The sequence below is a fragment of the Ambystoma mexicanum genome, chromosome 13 (genome assembly GCF_040938575.1).
Source record: "Ambystoma mexicanum isolate Mex_15411 chromosome 13, UKY_AmexF1_1, whole genome shotgun sequence".
In the NCBI taxonomy this organism is placed as follows: Eukaryota; Metazoa; Chordata; class Amphibia; order Caudata; family Ambystomatidae; genus Ambystoma; species Ambystoma mexicanum.
Genome location: NC_090938.1, coordinates 400742551 through 400759653, shown reverse-complemented (window position 1 = coordinate 400759653; position 17103 = coordinate 400742551). Strand labels below are relative to the sequence as shown.

Here is a 17103-nt window from a genome sequence, read left to right as displayed (position 1 = left end):
AGCGGCTCCCTGATAATGAAGCCGGGCAGTTCTTTCATAGAGGTCCCCCTCCAAATCGTGTCAGAGAATACTGAGTAGATGCCACTCGCCAGGTGGCCCCGGCGGAGTGGGAATGTGTAGGCTCGGTACCCCGCCGGGCCCGAGACACGGCGGCCACCAGTAGCTCGCGTAAGGCGCGGTCCGGGCCCCCAGTATGGGAAGCAGAGATCCAGGCCCTCAGAGAATGCAGGCCGCACAGATGTCACTCAGGGCAGAGTGAGAGGGCCAGGATTCACAGGAGCAGGCAGACAAGTAGATGGGGGTCCGCCCGGTGCACCCCCCCCCCGCTCCTCACCTCCTTAGTCCAGTAATGTGAGCCTCACAAGCTCAGGGTAACCAGGCTCCCGCCAGCCGCCTAGACGAGATGAGCGCTCCGGCGCTGTATGCAAAGGGAGAAGTGGCAGGCGGGGTCCCGGTCCGGTCGCCACGCCGGCGCCGACTGTGGAGGAGGAGGCGAGTGCACGCGGGTCCCGGCAGCGGACCTCCGCTCGATGGTGTCCTTAGGGGGGCCGCCGCGCCCGCGGCTGATGAAGGAGCCAGGCGCCCGCCAAGGCCCGGCGCGGCAACCGCCAGCAGGCCCAGAAGTCCCGTTCGAAGGCTTCCCAGGGCCGATTCGGGTCGGGATTGCAGCAAGATTGCCAGAAGAGAAGGGGCAGCAGCTCCACCAAAGATAAGGCAGTGCAGGCAAAAGGAACCGCAGTTGATGACGGATTTCAGCCGGAGCCACACGGAGCTCAAGAGCTAGGCAGCCATCTTGGGCTGCTCCACAGCGCCACCCCAGACTTTGGTTTTCTAACAATCTTTCTATAAGTTCCATTTTCTTGCCCTTCTCAGAGAGATTCTTATGTCTACACAATACTTTTAAGCAATCAGCAGTTTTGGCAGACAATGATTCTAGGGTATAACTCTCCATAGCAGACATAGTTAGAAAATCAACTTTTTTTTAGTGCTAAGCTCTGTGGTTAGTTGTCCTAAAGTGTTCAACAAGCACTCTAAAATGTATACTCAACACAAATCCCACCGCTGTACACCAGTGTTAGGCAGAAACCTGTGCAGTTCCCTCTGGGACCACTGCAAAAGATTTAGGACTACAGGTGTTTGGCAGTAAACCTACTTGGTAGCAGTCTGTACCACACAGATTCACTTGGTAGCTGTGGCTGAGCAGTCAGACTTCCCTCAAGAAGAGTTAGGCAGTATACAGAGTACTCACAATAGGTCAAGAGAACACAGTAGAACAAGTAAACACTGACCAGGGCTTGGTGTAAAAGAGATATAATTATTTATTTAAAACCACATCTAGAAAAACACACAGGGACTAATAGTAAGCAATTCAAAAACACGGTCACTAAAAGATATACACTCCCTTAAAATAATATTAGACAAGTCTTAAGTAAAGCCCCACTTATTTTCAGACAGCGGTGAGCGCTTAACGTAGATGGCACTCTAATAATTCGTTTTAAAAGGGGAGAGAAGAGCAGAGAACAAGTTGAAACAGATCCCAACACTTTTACCAGAACATAACAAGAGAGGAAGGCAGAGTAAAACCGTAAAGTGAGAGTTCAAGAGGTCGGATCCACCTTCAGAGGATCCAAACAAAATGTGTCCAAGATCACACGGTTGCAGTGCACAAGTCTTGTAAAGGTTCAAAAAGGAGTTGGACCACAGAAAGGGACCAGTTAGAGGGTCAAGGCGGCCAGCCCAGTCCAGAAGGTTAAGGAGTTATTATTACCTTTTTGCAATTTTTAGAAAGGGAGGCCTGGCGGACACGGTACCTTAAAGTGGTGAGAACGCTCCAGCGGGGGCAGTTGTTCCTGGCAGCGGATGCAAGTTGGTGCTTCGTCCGGGGGAAGAGAGGATCTCGTCGTGGAGGAAGACAGGAGTCCGTTGCACTGCCAGGGAAGAAACCAGCCGCGGAGTTTCTCAGGTACAAGGAGCGGTCCGGTGATTCGCGGTTCCGTGTTGAGTGGCTATCCGGCTGCCGGGGTGCTTGGCACGGGCAGTTCGACCACAAACCGGGCTGGGGTGCGAAGAAAGAAAGGAAAACTGGTTGTGCCCACCAGTCAGGGGAAGAAGCCTCTCCAGCCGGGAGATCTTCTCTGTCGTCGGGAAGTGGTGAGTCGGTTCTGCAGGGCTCCACCGGTGGTGTCATCGTGGTAGGTCGGCTCAGATTCTCCCTCGTCGGATTCTCAGGTCCTGTGGCGACTTCTGAAGTTCCAGTCCCCAAAGCCCTGCTTTTATGCAGCATACCCCCATTCACTCAGCCTAGCTGTCAATCAAACATGCTAAGTGGTGAGCCGGCCGGCTCACCCCTTGGGCCAATCACACAAGAGTGCGACTTGAGTTACCAAGGTAACTCAGTCCAGGGTGCCTAAATCCCCTCCCACACTCCCTGTGGTACCCAGACAGAGTGGCACCACTTTTGGAGGCTTCTGTGGAGAAGCCCGCCAAAAAGTGGAACAAAGGGCTGGACTTGGGTTGGAGTCACAGAAGAGAACACAAACGCCATTTTAGAATCGAGTCTTTGCAAAAAATACCAACCGGAGAATTAATATTAATTAAATAAACCGGCAGTATGTTCGAGGCTATGAGAATTAAATAATTAAAGTTGGTAGCCTCGAACAATGGGAAAATCCCATAGGAAAATATTCGAGGTCGAATATAAAAAGTATTTTCCACTGCCACCAGCCAAAACTCGATCAGGGGCGACGGAGACGTGCCCCCTCGACTAACAGACCCCGGGGCAATTGAATTGCCCCGACCAGTACGTCCACAATATGATGGTTTGTGCTGGTTTCTGTTAATAATTTGGGACTAGTAAAGCCAATGGTGATTTTACATGCCCTGGGAGACAGTAGTCAGTCCCAGGGTATGGAGTCTATGGTGGGGTGTCACTATGACACCCCTGTGTTACTGCACGGAGGGTACTGTGTAACACACATAGGAAAAACACATGAGACCCTATGGAGTAAAGGACCCCATAGCCCATAAAACACATTACCAATCACAGGAATACCATGAATCATGTCCAAGAGTGGGAGAAAAAGAGTCTCACTCTTGGCAGGAGGAAAAAAACAAACTCCAGAAATCCAGCAAAGCTGCTGGGGGACTCACTAGGTTAGGAAATTCAGCCTAAAGAGAGAATTCTCCCTAACACATGAAAATTCCCTTTGATAGACAGATGCTGTTTAGGGATTCCCTGGAGGACAAGGTCCATAAGGTCTTCAAGGTGGACAAACATGCTGGCCAGCTGTGTAAGAAGTCTGCCCCTGCTCGCAGGGGTTCTGTGGGGCAATCTGCCCCTCCCCAGTGGTCTTGCCCCTGTTCTCGGGGTCGGCCTGTGCCTGGGCGGAAGTGGCGCTCAGCTCCAGTTTCCCCCCTCGCCAGCAGAAGTCCTGACGCTGGGCCTGTCGGGCCGCCTGACATTCTTTTGGAACCAATGGTCCCGGCTCTCGGGGGATGCCTGGGTCAATAATCTGGTCAGATGTGGATACAAGTTGGAATTGGTCTCCCCTCCTGTTCCGTCTGGTCCGGACTCCTCTGCCCAGGTGCCCTGTCAAGAGGTTAGTTATGCAGCAGACACTTTGGGAACTCCGCTCCAAGAGGGTCCTTCGGCGGGTGCCTCAATCGGAGAGTGGTTTAGGGGTTTACTCGATTGTCTTCCTGGTGCCCAAACCTTCAGGGTTTTTCCATCTGATTATAGACCTGAAAGTCTTGAACCGGCACATTCTGACTCAGAGGTTCAAAATGAAGTGTCTTTAGCGGGTCATTCCTCTGGTGAAGAACTCGGATTTCCTGGTTTCCTTGGATCTTCAGGACGCCTACCTACACATTCATATTTGGTCTGCCCATTAGAAGTTTCTCCGGTTTGCTGTGGACAAGCATAATTTCCTGTTCCGGACCTTGCCCTTCGGTCTGAAGTCAGCTCCCCGGGTCTTCACCAAGGTTCTGGGGCTGGTCGTTGCCGCTCTGCACCTTTGGGGGATTCACGCATTCCTGTACCTTGATGACTGGCTCCTGAAGTCCCGGCCGAGGGTTCTTCTGCTGCGAAACCTGGAGTCTAATTGTGCTCTGCTGACCTCACTGGGGTTTCTCATAAACCGGAAAAAGTCCCATCTCCACCCCTCACAGGACCTTCAGTTCATTGGGGCCAGGTTTTGGACTGCGGTGGTGTGTTCTTCTTCCCCTTGTCAGAGCTTGGACGCTGCAGGATTGCCTAGTGCATCTTTTGGCTCAGGATCGGCTCCGGCCTCTTCAGGCTCAGGGTTAGATGGCGGCATGTGCATTCGTCGTTCCCTGGGTGAGACTTCACCTATGTCCCCTGTTGCTCCATATCCACAGGTTCTGGAAGGAGTCGTCTCTGGACTTTGAGACTTCTATCCCTGTGGGTCCCTGCCTCAGAGTACAGCTTTTTTGGTGGCTGAACCTGCCCAATCTGTTGTTGGGGTTCCCGATTTGCCCACCTTCTCTGATCATTGTTACCATAGACGCCTGTCTTGTGGGGTGGTGGCTCTGGGTCAGGAGGTGCAGGAGAAGTGGTCCAAGGGGACGCAGCCAAATGGAGGGATCTCTTGGCAGCCTTCAAGACTCTGAGATCTTTTTGCCTGTTCTTGGTGGGGCAGGCTGTTCTACTCTGCTCAGACAATACTGCCACTGTGGCGTGTGTCAACTGCCAGGGGAGCTCTCAGTCTCGGTCACTGGGGTCTCTTGCTCTTCTCCTCTGTACCTGGGCGGAGTCTCATCTGTCCCTGTCTACTTGTCACATCAGGGGCCGGGACAATGTGGTGGCGGATCGCCTCAGCCGTGTGTTCCCCTCAGGGGATCGGGTGCTGCAGGAGGTGGTGTTTCGGAGGATCTGCAGGGTTCTGGGGACTCCTTGGGTGGATCCGTTTGCCTCTCCCCTGTCTGCAAAGGTCCCTCGGTTTTTCTTCCGCTTCCCCGCTCTGGAGGTGTGGGGGGTGGAGGCTCAGACCTCCCCATGGCCGCTGGGGCTCCTGTATGCCTTTCCGCCCCTCCCTCTCATTCAGAAGGTGTTACTGTGCATCTGGGACTCTCGGGCAGTGGTGATCTTTGTTGCTCCGCTTTGGCCTTGCATGTGCTGGTTTCCCCTTCTCCTGGATTTGGCTGTCCCCCCATGTTGCCTCTCGCTGGGAGCCTGGATCCGGTGGTGGGGCCCTTAGCGGTGGAGGGTCCCAAGCACTTGGTCTAGTGGGCTTGGAAACTGAAAGGCTGAACCTTTTTTTTGAGGGGCTGTCTGATGAGGTGGTGTCTCACATTCAGAGAGACAGGCGTCCTTCTACCTTGAGGGTCTATGAGAGGCACTGGGATTTCATGTCCTGGTGTCTGAGTCATTGCAGTTGCTCCTCCTTGGGCTCTGGGGCTCCTGTGCTTCAGTTTTTTCAGGATGGGTTTAACTTGGGTCTCTGTTTCCACCCTGAGGGCTCAGTGGGCTGCAATTCAGGCCTTTGGGGGTACGGCTGTAGGTGGTCACTCCTTGGTGGGTCACCTTCTTCAGAGTTTTTCTCTTACTTTGCCTGTCCTTGTTTCTGGATTGCCCTCCTGGGATCTCCCGTTGGTCCTTCGGGCTCTGCTGTCTTCTACTTTTGAGCCTTTTTCTGATGTTTCCCTTCGGGTCCTCACGTTGAAGGTGGTTTGCGGAGCTTGGTGTCCTCTTCTGTGAGCGGCCCTACCCGGTGGTTTCACCTGATGCGTTGTTTCTTAAGTGCCGCCCATCCTTTCTTCCCAAGGTGGTTTCCAAGTTTCATCTTGCCGAGGAGATTTTTCTTCCTTCCTTTTTCCCCTCTCCCTCAGCTCCAGAGGAGGTTCGTTGGGCTGCTCTTTATGTACAGCGGGCGGTTCTGTTCTATTCGGAACGTACTCAGGCTTTTTGTTCCTCCCATAGCCTATTTGTTACCTTAGGTGGGGCGGCCTCCGGACGGAAGCGTCTGTGCCCCCCATCAGCCGTTGGCTCGGGATGCTATTGCTTTGGTTTACTCTTCTGTGGGGTCTCCCCTTCGCAGTGTTCCTATCCAGGACATTTGCTGCGCAGCCACTTGGTCTGATCCACACACTTTCATTAACCATTACCGTTTGAATCTGCACCGTTGGTAGGCTGGTAGGCGGGGCTTTTATTTATTGTTTATTTGTATAGCGCCTATACACAGAAGATTGTTTCAAAGAGCTCAAGGAGAGAAGGGGAACAATGTTAAAAAAACAACATTCATTCATAGCCCTTGACTTTCTGAATGATACAAGCCTGCACAGAGCAGGGTAAGTGCAGGAATCAGTGCAAATAATACATATAACAGTGGAGATAACCATTTCATGTCTGACAACAGTCCTTAGTTTTTCAAAGTGCCTTACACAAATAGGGTAAACGTGGGTGGGAGTGGACAGGGAAGAAACCCAAAAGCTACTATACAATGCAAGTTGGAAGTGGATCATACAGTTATATAGTGGCGTGACATCAATATATTGGAGGGGGCTAGGGTGGAATGAGAGGGGAGGTAGAACTGGGAATACTATGTTCAGAGTCGTTTTAGCAGTTTAAGGTATAAGGAAATGGGCAGGTAGAGTTGAGACGAGAAGACGAGAGGAGAGTGTGAGGATGGGTTGAAACAGGGGAGGGACAATACACCAACAAAACAGGAGAATAGAAAGAAGAGGAGAGTGCTAGCAAGGAGGGTAGGGTAGGGTTGGAGGGGAAGAAGGAGAAATGGGCAGGGAGTAGAGGTCAGATAGAATTACGGCAGGACAAGGTGAAACACATGAAGTAGCTGGGCACATCTAATTTAGAATTACGGCGGGACAAGGGGAAACACATGATGCAACTGGGCACATCCAATTTCGAATTACGGAGGGACAAGGTGAAACACATGCAGCAGCTGGCCACATCCACATTTGAAATGATGGCCGGAAAAGGTGAAGGACATGACGCAGCTGGGCACATCCAAACTCGAAATTATGGCGGGACAAGTTGAAACACATGAAGCAGCTGGGCACATTCAAATTCGAAATTAAGGAGGGACAAGGTGAAACACACGAGGCAGCTGGGCCTATCCAAATTCGAAATTACCACGGTACAAGGGGAAACGCATGAAGCTGCTGGGCACAACCAAATTCAAATTAAGGAGGGAAAAGGTGAAACACATAAAGCCGCTAGGAACAGCAAAAAGTGGGGGTCCAGATGAGAGGGAATGAGAGGTGGGGAAAGTTCAAGGTCTGGGGAAGAGATCTGGGGAGGAGGCCTCTTTAGGGCAGCTTTGTTAAGTGTTGCGCTCTTGTGAAATACCTTGTCTGGATTTGTGTATTTCAATAAATTGGTGTTGGTCGGGTTGCATTTTCCATTTATTTTTTTATTATTTTTATTTTAATGTGATATAGTTTTATGAACAAAAACTTTACACATAATTCAACATAACAAACCAATTACATAAAAAAAATATATAAAAAAAAACCCCATCTTATTCAATTTCAATGTTGCAAATTTATCCAAGTCAACATCATATGCACCGCTAGATAACTTAATCTAGTAACTTATTTCCTTGCTATTTCTGCGGTGGGTAACTGTTCTTCGAGTTTTACCTTGACCATATTCCATACTCTATAAAGAGCCAGATGTAAGCTTGGATTCAGGGTATTAACACACATATACCAGAAATCTTTTGACTTGATGTGATCTAAATTATGAACATACTTACTATAATGCTTCATATAGATTGTACTCAGTCTGGGCATAGCATGAGGACATGTCTCGTCGTTTCAGGGGCGGTTTTATTCTTACATATCCTGCAGAAGCGCTCTAATTTGGGGATAGCCCTTTCAGGGCCGAGAACAGTTAGGACTGGTAGATGGTTAATACGTAGCAGTAATATAAAACGTCTTAAATTGTCCGAAGGACATAGGTTCAAATATCCTTGTGCCTTTCTATAGGTGTAAAGTATATAGGATATGAACCCATAGCTATGTAAGCTTTCAAGATGTTTGAAGTTATTTTGCCAGTCCCAGATTTTTAATCGCTCCCCCATTTGATATTTCAAAAGTTCGAAATTCTCACTCCAATTAGGGGTCCACTCAATCCTCTCAAATAGCGATGTCATTTCTCTTACAAACTTGATCTGCTTGTTCCCAATTATCTCTTCTTTCATTGTCAACAGGAGAGAATTGGCAGTGCTCGTATGCATCTTAATGTAGAGCTCAGCTCTTTTCTTTAAGACTAGAGCTTTTAGGGAGAGTAGCCCCAGTTCCAATCTTAATATCGCCATCGGTATTCCCTGTGATAGGCCCAATAGCCTACGCCAAAACCTACCCTCCAATACCTGGAGCCATTCAAGATTAAGATGGATCAGAGCTTCCAGTCCATAAGTTACCATTGGCACCAAGCATTGGATGTAAAGTTGGCGGGCCGCCCAAATAGAGTAGCCACTCTGGTTGTAAGAAAACTGGCAAATCATAGCGGTTAATTGTGCTGCCTTTATTTTACGATTTTGTTCGCAGGATTGGAAATTTCCTCTGGAGTCAAATTCCACTCCTAGGTATTTATAGGAATGTGTATATTGAATTTCCAAACCTCTAATCATCATTCTGGGGCGGCTCACCTTGCCATGACTGTAAAGAATCAGTTCTGTTTTCTTATGATTTATTATGAGTTCATTCTCTTCCGCATATTTCCAGAGCCTCTCCGCCGAGCGTGAGATTCCACTGAACGTGTGGTCAAAAATAACCACATCATCCGCATATGCCATGACTAAGCAGTGCTGGGTGCCTATTTTGGGGGGGCAATTATGCACCTCTCGTATATGTTCCGGGATATCAGAGACGAATAGATTGTACAGGGTGGGAGCAGTTACACACCCCTGTTTCACCCCTCTGATTTGCTTTATCACCCTGGTTGTAGTCCCACTTCCATCTAGCCTCAGCTGAACTGAGGTATCTTGATGAAGGAGCTGTAGGTAGTAAAGCAATCCTTCGGGACATGCCATTCCCCTTAACTTCCTCCACAGTTTCTCTCTATTGACAGTGTCAAATGCTGCCTTAAAATCAATATATAAAGCATACAGCGGAGGGTTATTAGGTGAAAGGGCTTTATCTCTAAGACTATTCATGATCAGTAGGTTATGAGTAGTAGAATATCCCATTCTGAATCCGCTTTGAAAGCGGTCCAAGACTCCTGTCTTTTCTACCCAGGTCTGTAATCTCTGCAGAAGTAAAGAGGCGAATAATTTGCCCGAACAGTCTAACATGGAAAGCAGGCGATAGTTTCCTGGGTCCGATCTGTTACCTCTTTTGAATACCGGCACTAGAATTGCTTTTTGCCAGGTTTCTGGAATTCTCCCCTCTATTAACACCTTTTCAAAAAGTATTTTTAGGAGATTAGCCCAGAAAACCGGGTTATTCTTCATGAGTAAATTAGAGAGGCCATTCGGCCCAGGTGCACGCGAGGCTTTAAGTTTAGAGATCTTATCTATAAGCTCTTCAAGATGTACCGGGAAGGGCTTAGGGATATGTATGGTAGTACCAGAAATTTCAACATTACCAACCAATGTCCCATTATGTTTCTCAAGAAAATTGACCCATTCCTCAGCGTCAATCGGATTTATTTGAGGGGTTTCCCTGCTTCCCCTTGCCTCCCCCAATAGTGCCCAAATATTGCGGGAGTTTCTTGAGCAAATAGTTCTCACAGTCTTTTGCCAGCATGCCAATTTTTTTGATCTTTTCCAATGTTTTAACCATGACCTGTACTGATTTTTTATCTCTTTAGTCTTAGTATGTAGGCTGATGAGGGATTTTGTATTGGCCCTAATTCTACGTATCTCCCCCCTTAATAAGCGTTTGGCATCTCTTATTACCTTGTCATAGGTCACAGTCGAGCCCTGTTCTTTAATAACAAGTAATGATTTTTTAGTTACATATTTGCCCGTAAAGTTATAGATCCACCCTTCCAGGTCAAATTTTCCATTTGCCCTTTGGTGTTTTTCTTTGTGCTTGGCCCATTCTCTTTGGAGTTGGCACGCCTCATTGATAAGTGCTGGGACGAGGAAGAGTGGACGTGGAGGTAATGCTCAGAGTACTTACCAGTAAACTTATTTACTCCTAGTCCTTTTCTTCGTCATCCCAGCACGAGTTTTCTGCCTCTCCATGGTTGGGCAGTGCATACTTGCCAACCCTACTGCTTTAGGGAGTAGGATACTGCTTTTTATGCAGTCCTACCACCTACAGATTTTGCTTCCTATTCCTACTGCTATTTTTAGCTTCAGGCCTGGCTCCTGTCAAGGCTCGGCACAGCCATTTCCCCGTTGTGAGCCGATTCATTTCACTGCTCCAAGTATCAATGCCACTTGCAGCCAGTAGATGGCTTACAATCGATGTGTTTGCTTTGAAAGAACAAACAAGCATTTTTCAAGGGTGTCTTAGAACATTTTTCGTTTGCTCTTTCAGAGCAAGCACATCAATTGTATAGCATCTGACTGCATGTGGTATTGACACTTGGAGCAGTGAAATGAATCGGTTAGTCACTAAATGAACCAAAACAAACAGGTGTACATCCTCCTTTCTCCGAATTTGTAGGTTGATTGCCCAGCCCGAATCATCTGCCTTGTAAACACTCATGGCTAAAACCCAGACAAGTTAAGGTGTGATACACTTTGGCGCTACTCCACTCTGCCAGCTTGGTGTGTCTATATTAGGTAAGAAGCTACTGAAAGAATAAAGGGCTTGCATTCAGTTTGTATTGCTATGACTTCTCCATGCTTGGATTGGGAACACTGCATAACGTTTCATTGTAGGGTCTGTGGCTAAGTGGACTAATGCATCCACTACAGGGACCTGTGTTTGACCTCATGGTTACAGGTTTGAATCCCGGCAGGTCCACTCAGCCCTTCATCCCTCTGAGGTTTATAAAATGAGTAACATTAAATTGGGTAACAATAAACATCTGTTATTAGAGTCAAGATGCCCCTTCGGGGGGGTGAACTTGCACTTTACAAATACACCTGTTATGTTATATTGAGCTCATTAGGAGATTAGTAGCATATTTGAATCCACTGGCCGGATCACACCCATCCAAGGTAAACTTAGTACCATTACAATTGCATTATGAAAGCAGCTATTATTGAAGATAAAAGTGGGATGAATCCAGTAGGAAGCGCTTTATAAACAGGCATGTTATTATGGTATCACGGGTACTCATTTATTCCCATAGTGTTTGGAAAACCTCTTCTGAGTGGGATGGGTACCGCACTACATCTCACTGTTTTCCATGATGGTCTATTTGTAGGGATATAAATTGCTTTTTCACTTTGGGCTTTACAAGCAGAGTTTCCTCCAATAACAGCATTGTCTCCATGATATCTGGAATGTTTCAGTGCAGTATGCTAGCTTCCTGTGAATGCTACCAAACTTACAATGAAAGTAAAGATGGAGGCAAAGTTTATCTGGGATGTCCAACTGGGAGATTACTGGGAATGTTTTGACAAAGGTCATCGGTTACCACCTGCCAAAATACAGCATGCAAACTCTTGACTTCATCTCATGAATATCAGCAGCGGTTTTGAAGGTAGTGCGGCCGCATGGGGCTGCTTGAGAAATTAGATGAGAGGAAGTATCAGGGGCGAGTTAAACTCATGGGCTATCGTTCCCAATGCGGGGCACAATCCCTGCCTGTGCTTTCTAATAGCTGTTGTAATTACCTGCTGGCAAGAATATCTTCAATGCTACAATGTTGGAATTTTGACAAAATGTACATTCACGGTCTAATCTTCCAGCCCCCCAAAAAAATCAAAAGTGTAAAAGTGAAGTTGCCCAGTCACTTGAGGAATGCTTACGTTTTGGGACAAATTGCTCTAAAAGGCATTTGAAACGTAAATTTGGCTTGAGACGGAGAAAGCGATACAAAAGATAGTGCCACAAAGCCTAATGTTTTTAAGAATAAGTCTAAAAATAATACAGGTACCAACTGGTTAACCTAATGTCAGATATAGTCTTTTTGCTTTCAACTCCTGTTACTTTTTACTCAGAACTTGACGTGTTGTGGTGTTTGTTCAGTGTGACTCTCGCTATCGTAAAGCTCCCTCTGACACTTTTTCCATGCTCTCTCCTTTTGCCTCGTTCAGCAGGTAAGAGGTAGACAAGGCAGTGTGCATGTTTTTTTTCGCTTTAAGAAAAACAGACTAGAAAACTAGAATGAGAGAGCTGCAATAATGAAACACATGCTTTACTATTTGATTCTAAACTATTTTTGAATGCAATTTCTCCAGGGCAGAGTAATAATGAATCTGTCTTTTTAAACAATGTCTTTAAATTGTTTCATATAGAATACAGTAGTGGGCCCAGCCACACACATCCTGTGCCTCTCAAAGCTGCCTGCCTGAGCCCATACATGGATACTGTTTGTTCAGAGCTCCGAGCCGGTACTCTGTCTCAGTGCAGACCGAAATTCTTCCCAGTGTCTGTCACTGTGCTGTATACACATGTTAAGAAGGATTTCTGAACTCTGACATGGAGGGGCAGAGGTTCAGAAGGCCAACCTAGTTTATTGGAACAGGGTAACCTCTGGACAAGCCAGACCAATCAGGGTAGCTATGGTAGGCAGTCAAGACTAAGTCTCAGGAGGGGTGAGGGTGACTGAAGGACCTCAATGAGCACACAGAGCAAGGACACTTACAAATTACTCCAGACAGGTGTTAAATCAAAAATATAGACACATTTATTACAAGGCCTTTGTAACATAGACTGTAGCAAAAGAATCACAGTATCACTTAGTAAACCAATACATCACACTCAATACAATATATATACAAGACCATGGGGGTCTAAAGGGGTGACTGCACGAAATATGTCGAAAAACTAGAGGGGAAGGAAACAGGCAGTGCAGGTAAGCTTTAGACCCAGTTCAACATCAATAATACACCTAACTAAGAGGCAGTCCAAGCCGTACGTAGAGAGGAGCCTTGTGCTCAATAGTACATGCATGCGCTTGTGCCAATGGGCGGAATAGGGTCTCTTCAAGGGTCTCTAGCAGCTCAGGATGGTGGATGAGGTGATGCAGAACAAGTTCCCACTATTCAAGAAGGACCTCCACTTGAAGGAAGAGTCAGTTCGAGAGTGCGGGATGGAGTCGCTATTTCGCAATAGCTGTGGAAAGGAGAGGGGGCCCCCCTCTCCAAGGGCCACTCATGTGTAAAAATTGGCTCTTGCGCTAGGGGCCGCCAGTTGGGGTAAGGAGTACTCACCGGTCCCCGACGCAAGCAGACCCAAACTTCGCCAGTTCAGTCCACTTCGCTGGCAGGTTCGAATGCGGCAAAAAGGACGTCTCGGCCCCTTTCAGTTCCTGAGATACAGCGATGATTCCCAAACGGTACAGTGGCGATTTCTCTGCTCCAGGTGGAGGAATCGGCCCAGTTTCATTGCAGCAGGCTTCAGGGGAAAGAGGGTCACAAATGCAGCGAACTTGCACAGGTCGTTGCCGCGGTATGGCAACACGGTAACCGCGTTTACTCCGGTCCTGGCGCACTCGTCTCACTTCAAACCTGGGAACGCCAAGTGTACGAAATTCGATGTGAGGGTGCCGGGGACACAGCTAGCAGTATACCAAATTTCGAGGGCCTCCTCGAAACGGCGGCAGTGACAGAGCAAAGCAACTGGGTAAGCTAGTCAGTCCACTGGTTGGCCCAGGGACACTTCCGAGAAAGCTTACTTGTAGGGTTTGATGAAGGTACCGAGAATAGTTGGTCCCACTATTCCAATGGGTCGAATCGTCTTTCACAGACCTTCTAGGACAACCAGATGCAGAGGGGTCCCACAGGACGACAGCGGGCTCAGGGTGCCAAACCTTCCAGCGGGTCATCACCAGTTCCTCGACTCAGCTTCGTGTTGCAGGATACTTGGATCCTATCCTTTGTTCAGTGAGAACTCAGGAGATCGACATGCTAGTGGTGTTTTCAGCCTCCTCTTATCCAAAGTTCCCTTTGCGCCAAAAGGGAGAGGACCCAATGGGAGATCTTCTCACAAACACACACTCCATACGTGGACCAATCACGGAGCACGGTGGTACCAGGCATTCATGGCACTCCAGACTCTCTGGCACCCAGGATGTGTATTGGAATCAGACATTCCAGCCCACATCCGGGAGGCACATACACAAAGCATGCAGAAGCCTGCGAAAGCATTGGGATTCGCGGGAAAGTACATGACCAAATAAGGACTGACCCGGGTCGACTTGACCTGGGGAAGGTGAAGGGGCAAGATGGCCAAAGGACAGGACAAAGAACCTTGTGGCATGGCCATTTTGGAGCCAGGACACCTATTCGCGCCTAACGTGGCAGGAACGGGTTAAAAATAATGCGAAAAGATAGCTGCCACCAGTCCTGTCCATGACACATCTGCACAGTTCATAAAAAGTCCAGCGAGAGTATCTAGGGCCTTTGGAAATGACTAGAGACCCAAGTGTGCTGTATGTTAAGCTACATTGCACACTTGTTACATGTTGCACAAAAGCTGCAACATGAGGAAAGGACTAAGGGAAACAAAATCTCCCAGGATTGGCGGTTTTAAGGGCATGTCAGTTTCCCCATAAAAAGTGAGCGAAAGCCCAGAGGAGTGCAGCTGAAGGCTGTGCTTCTCTGGCAAAGTCAGTCAATGGTGTCTAAACAGCAGCAAAATGTTTGGGGGTTGACACATGGAGGGAAAATTACATACAACTATGAAATCTTTCCTAATAACACACAGCTGCAAACATCTCCAATCTTGGAGGCAGGTAAATTAGTTAATTGTACTAAATATTTGACAATTGATGTGTCAAGGGCAGGCACAGCATCCAAGCCTTTCCACTCTTTCAGTTGAAAGGGGCCATTAGCCTCAGGGGGGACCCCAGAAACTGCTCCATGTTGCCTGTCAGCAGTCTGATGACACAGCAATATATTTCTCCCTATATTACTTTCGGTCTGAGGCTTTAAATGTGTGCTTTGCAGTGCTCACCTTACAAGCTGCATTTGCAGGAGCCCCGGAGTCCATCATTTCCCTTGGTTATACAGAAGTGTTATCACCTCATTGTATGTTTGAAGAGGAAACATGTGTTAATGAGGAATTAGCTGCTCACAGGTCACTCATTTGGTAAATTTCTTTTTCATGATGGCCCAGAGGACAAGCAGTCCTTTCCTGCGATCTCTTCAAGGACATATGTCAAGTGAAGTAATGTCATAAGGTCAAAGTTCCCATGACATAATTTCCTGTGATGTCATGTCCTGTTATTTCATGGTGCCAAGTTGATGTGACATCCTTTCCTGTGATGTCATCACTATGCTAATTAATATTTTCATAGCTCTCAACGCACACGCTTTTGGCGGGTGTTACCCGCCTTGTAAAAGGCTGACTCACCCGCCAAGGCTCCCGCACGCCCATTCATTCCAATGAACGTCTCACCCGCCTTTGCAATACAAATGGTTGACAGCTATGTATTTTTGAAACGTTAAGATTCCTACAGATTTTTGGTCACACAATGTTGGCATGTATGGCAGTGTTATGTACTGTTGGGTCTTGGGGAAGACAGGCTGTTATGCCCGGGGGTGGGAGGTGGCGGCTCATAGCTCTCAACCATTTGTGTTGCAAAGGCGGGTGAAATCACCCGATTTTGTTTTTGGCAGGTGAGACGCCCATTGAAATGAATGGGAGTGCTGGAGGCTTGGCGGGTGAGTCAGCCTTTTACAAGACGGGTGACACCCGCCAAAAGCGTGTGAGTTGAGAGCTATGGGTTCTGAAGATTTTACAAATAGAAAGAGTGTTCCTGTATGGAGGTGGGACACCTCATTAATAAGTGCTGGGACGAGGAAGAGAAGGACTAGGAGGAATGGAGATTACCAGTAAGTAATCTGAGCATCTATTGCGTATGTCCTTTTGTTAGAGAAGCATTTTTTCGTCGGTTCAAATTTACGCCATTTCCTTTTGATTTTATTAATTTCATTGGAGTTGGGTTTGCATATTTTTTGGAAACTGTATGAGCTGATCTAATGGTGAACTTTGTCATTTGGGTGCATTTTTTTTTTAGTCTATTTTGTTTTGCTAGTGGAGAAATCAGATTTTTATTAAAGATTGATTGTGCGACCGCTCGGCTGCCCCTCTTCCATTAAAATTGATTTCCTGAGACGGCAGTGGATTGTGGACATCTCAAGTTTCCCGAATTCCCGTAGCCACGCATGAGAGTGCCATGCCATCCAGTACTGTTGCAATTCTGGGACTTGTAGTCTCTCATTTCAAGGTGCAAAGGAACTACAATACCCAGAATCCAAAGTGCGGAAAAACAGCACTGGAACACCTCTCGCGCACGGGAAATTTACGAGCGCTGAAAGTTCCTACAGGATCGTGAAACATACCGTTATAATTATACCCTTTTTGATTGACATGTTTCTGTTATTATTTCTTTAACGTCAGTGCCTCACGAAGACGTTTCTGCATTATCATCCAGAACCATTCTAACGCCAACGTGTCCAGACGACAGACGTTAGAACATAAATTATAAAGCCACCGAAACCTCTCTCCGAACTTTTAGCAAGCGTTTACGCGTAACATGACGTAACCAGATAGTGTGCGACATACGTTGACCGGTACGTTGCCTCATAGTCACGTGACTAAGACGTATTTCTAGGGCCGGAAGTAGTTGGTGGCCTTAATTAAACGCGGGAAGCTGAAGATGAGCGGAGAAAGGTGAGACTGAAACATGGGTGACAGCTGGGGTGGGAGAAGTGGGTGGAATAGAGAGCAGGCGTTATTACTGAGATACGGGATTGGGGATGGTGTCAAGGCAAGGAGAGGTCGACAGGAATTGGCCACTAAAGATTCCTTCAACCTCCCCCCTTCCCCTCCTCATTCTGCTAAATTATCTCGAAATGCCTCATTCCGACTACTTGTTGGTTGGAGAGTCGTTGTGCTGTTACTTCGAACGCCCCTCTACTATGGTACACCCCCTTAGCCGACACTCCTCCACATTAAAAATATCCCTTTCATAGGACCACGCTAATGCAAGGTTATTTGCCTTTTGTCTTCCCTGTCAGGTCGAGGGCACGTACCGGCACCCAT

At 47.5% G+C, this 17103-nt stretch overlaps 1 protein-coding gene across 6 annotated transcripts in view; it reads left to right on the top strand.

Annotated features, from left to right (window-relative positions):
- The first annotated feature begins 16634 nt into the window (after positions 1-16634).
- Positions 16635-17103, top strand: part of TINF2 (TERF1 interacting nuclear factor 2) — a 569835-nt gene continuing 569366 nt past the window's right edge. For 5 of the 6 annotated variants that reach the window (XR_011283001.1, XR_011283002.1, XM_069633977.1 and 2 more), the window contains exon 1: positions 16635-16731. Coding sequence is in view for 3 of the 6 variants with exons in the window: in XM_069633977.1 (XP_069490078.1) it covers positions 16718-16731 (14 nt within the window). In the remaining 3 variants the exon portion in view is untranslated. The remainder of the gene's footprint in view (positions 16732-17103) is intronic. The other variant, XM_069633976.1, reaches the window with a different exon arrangement.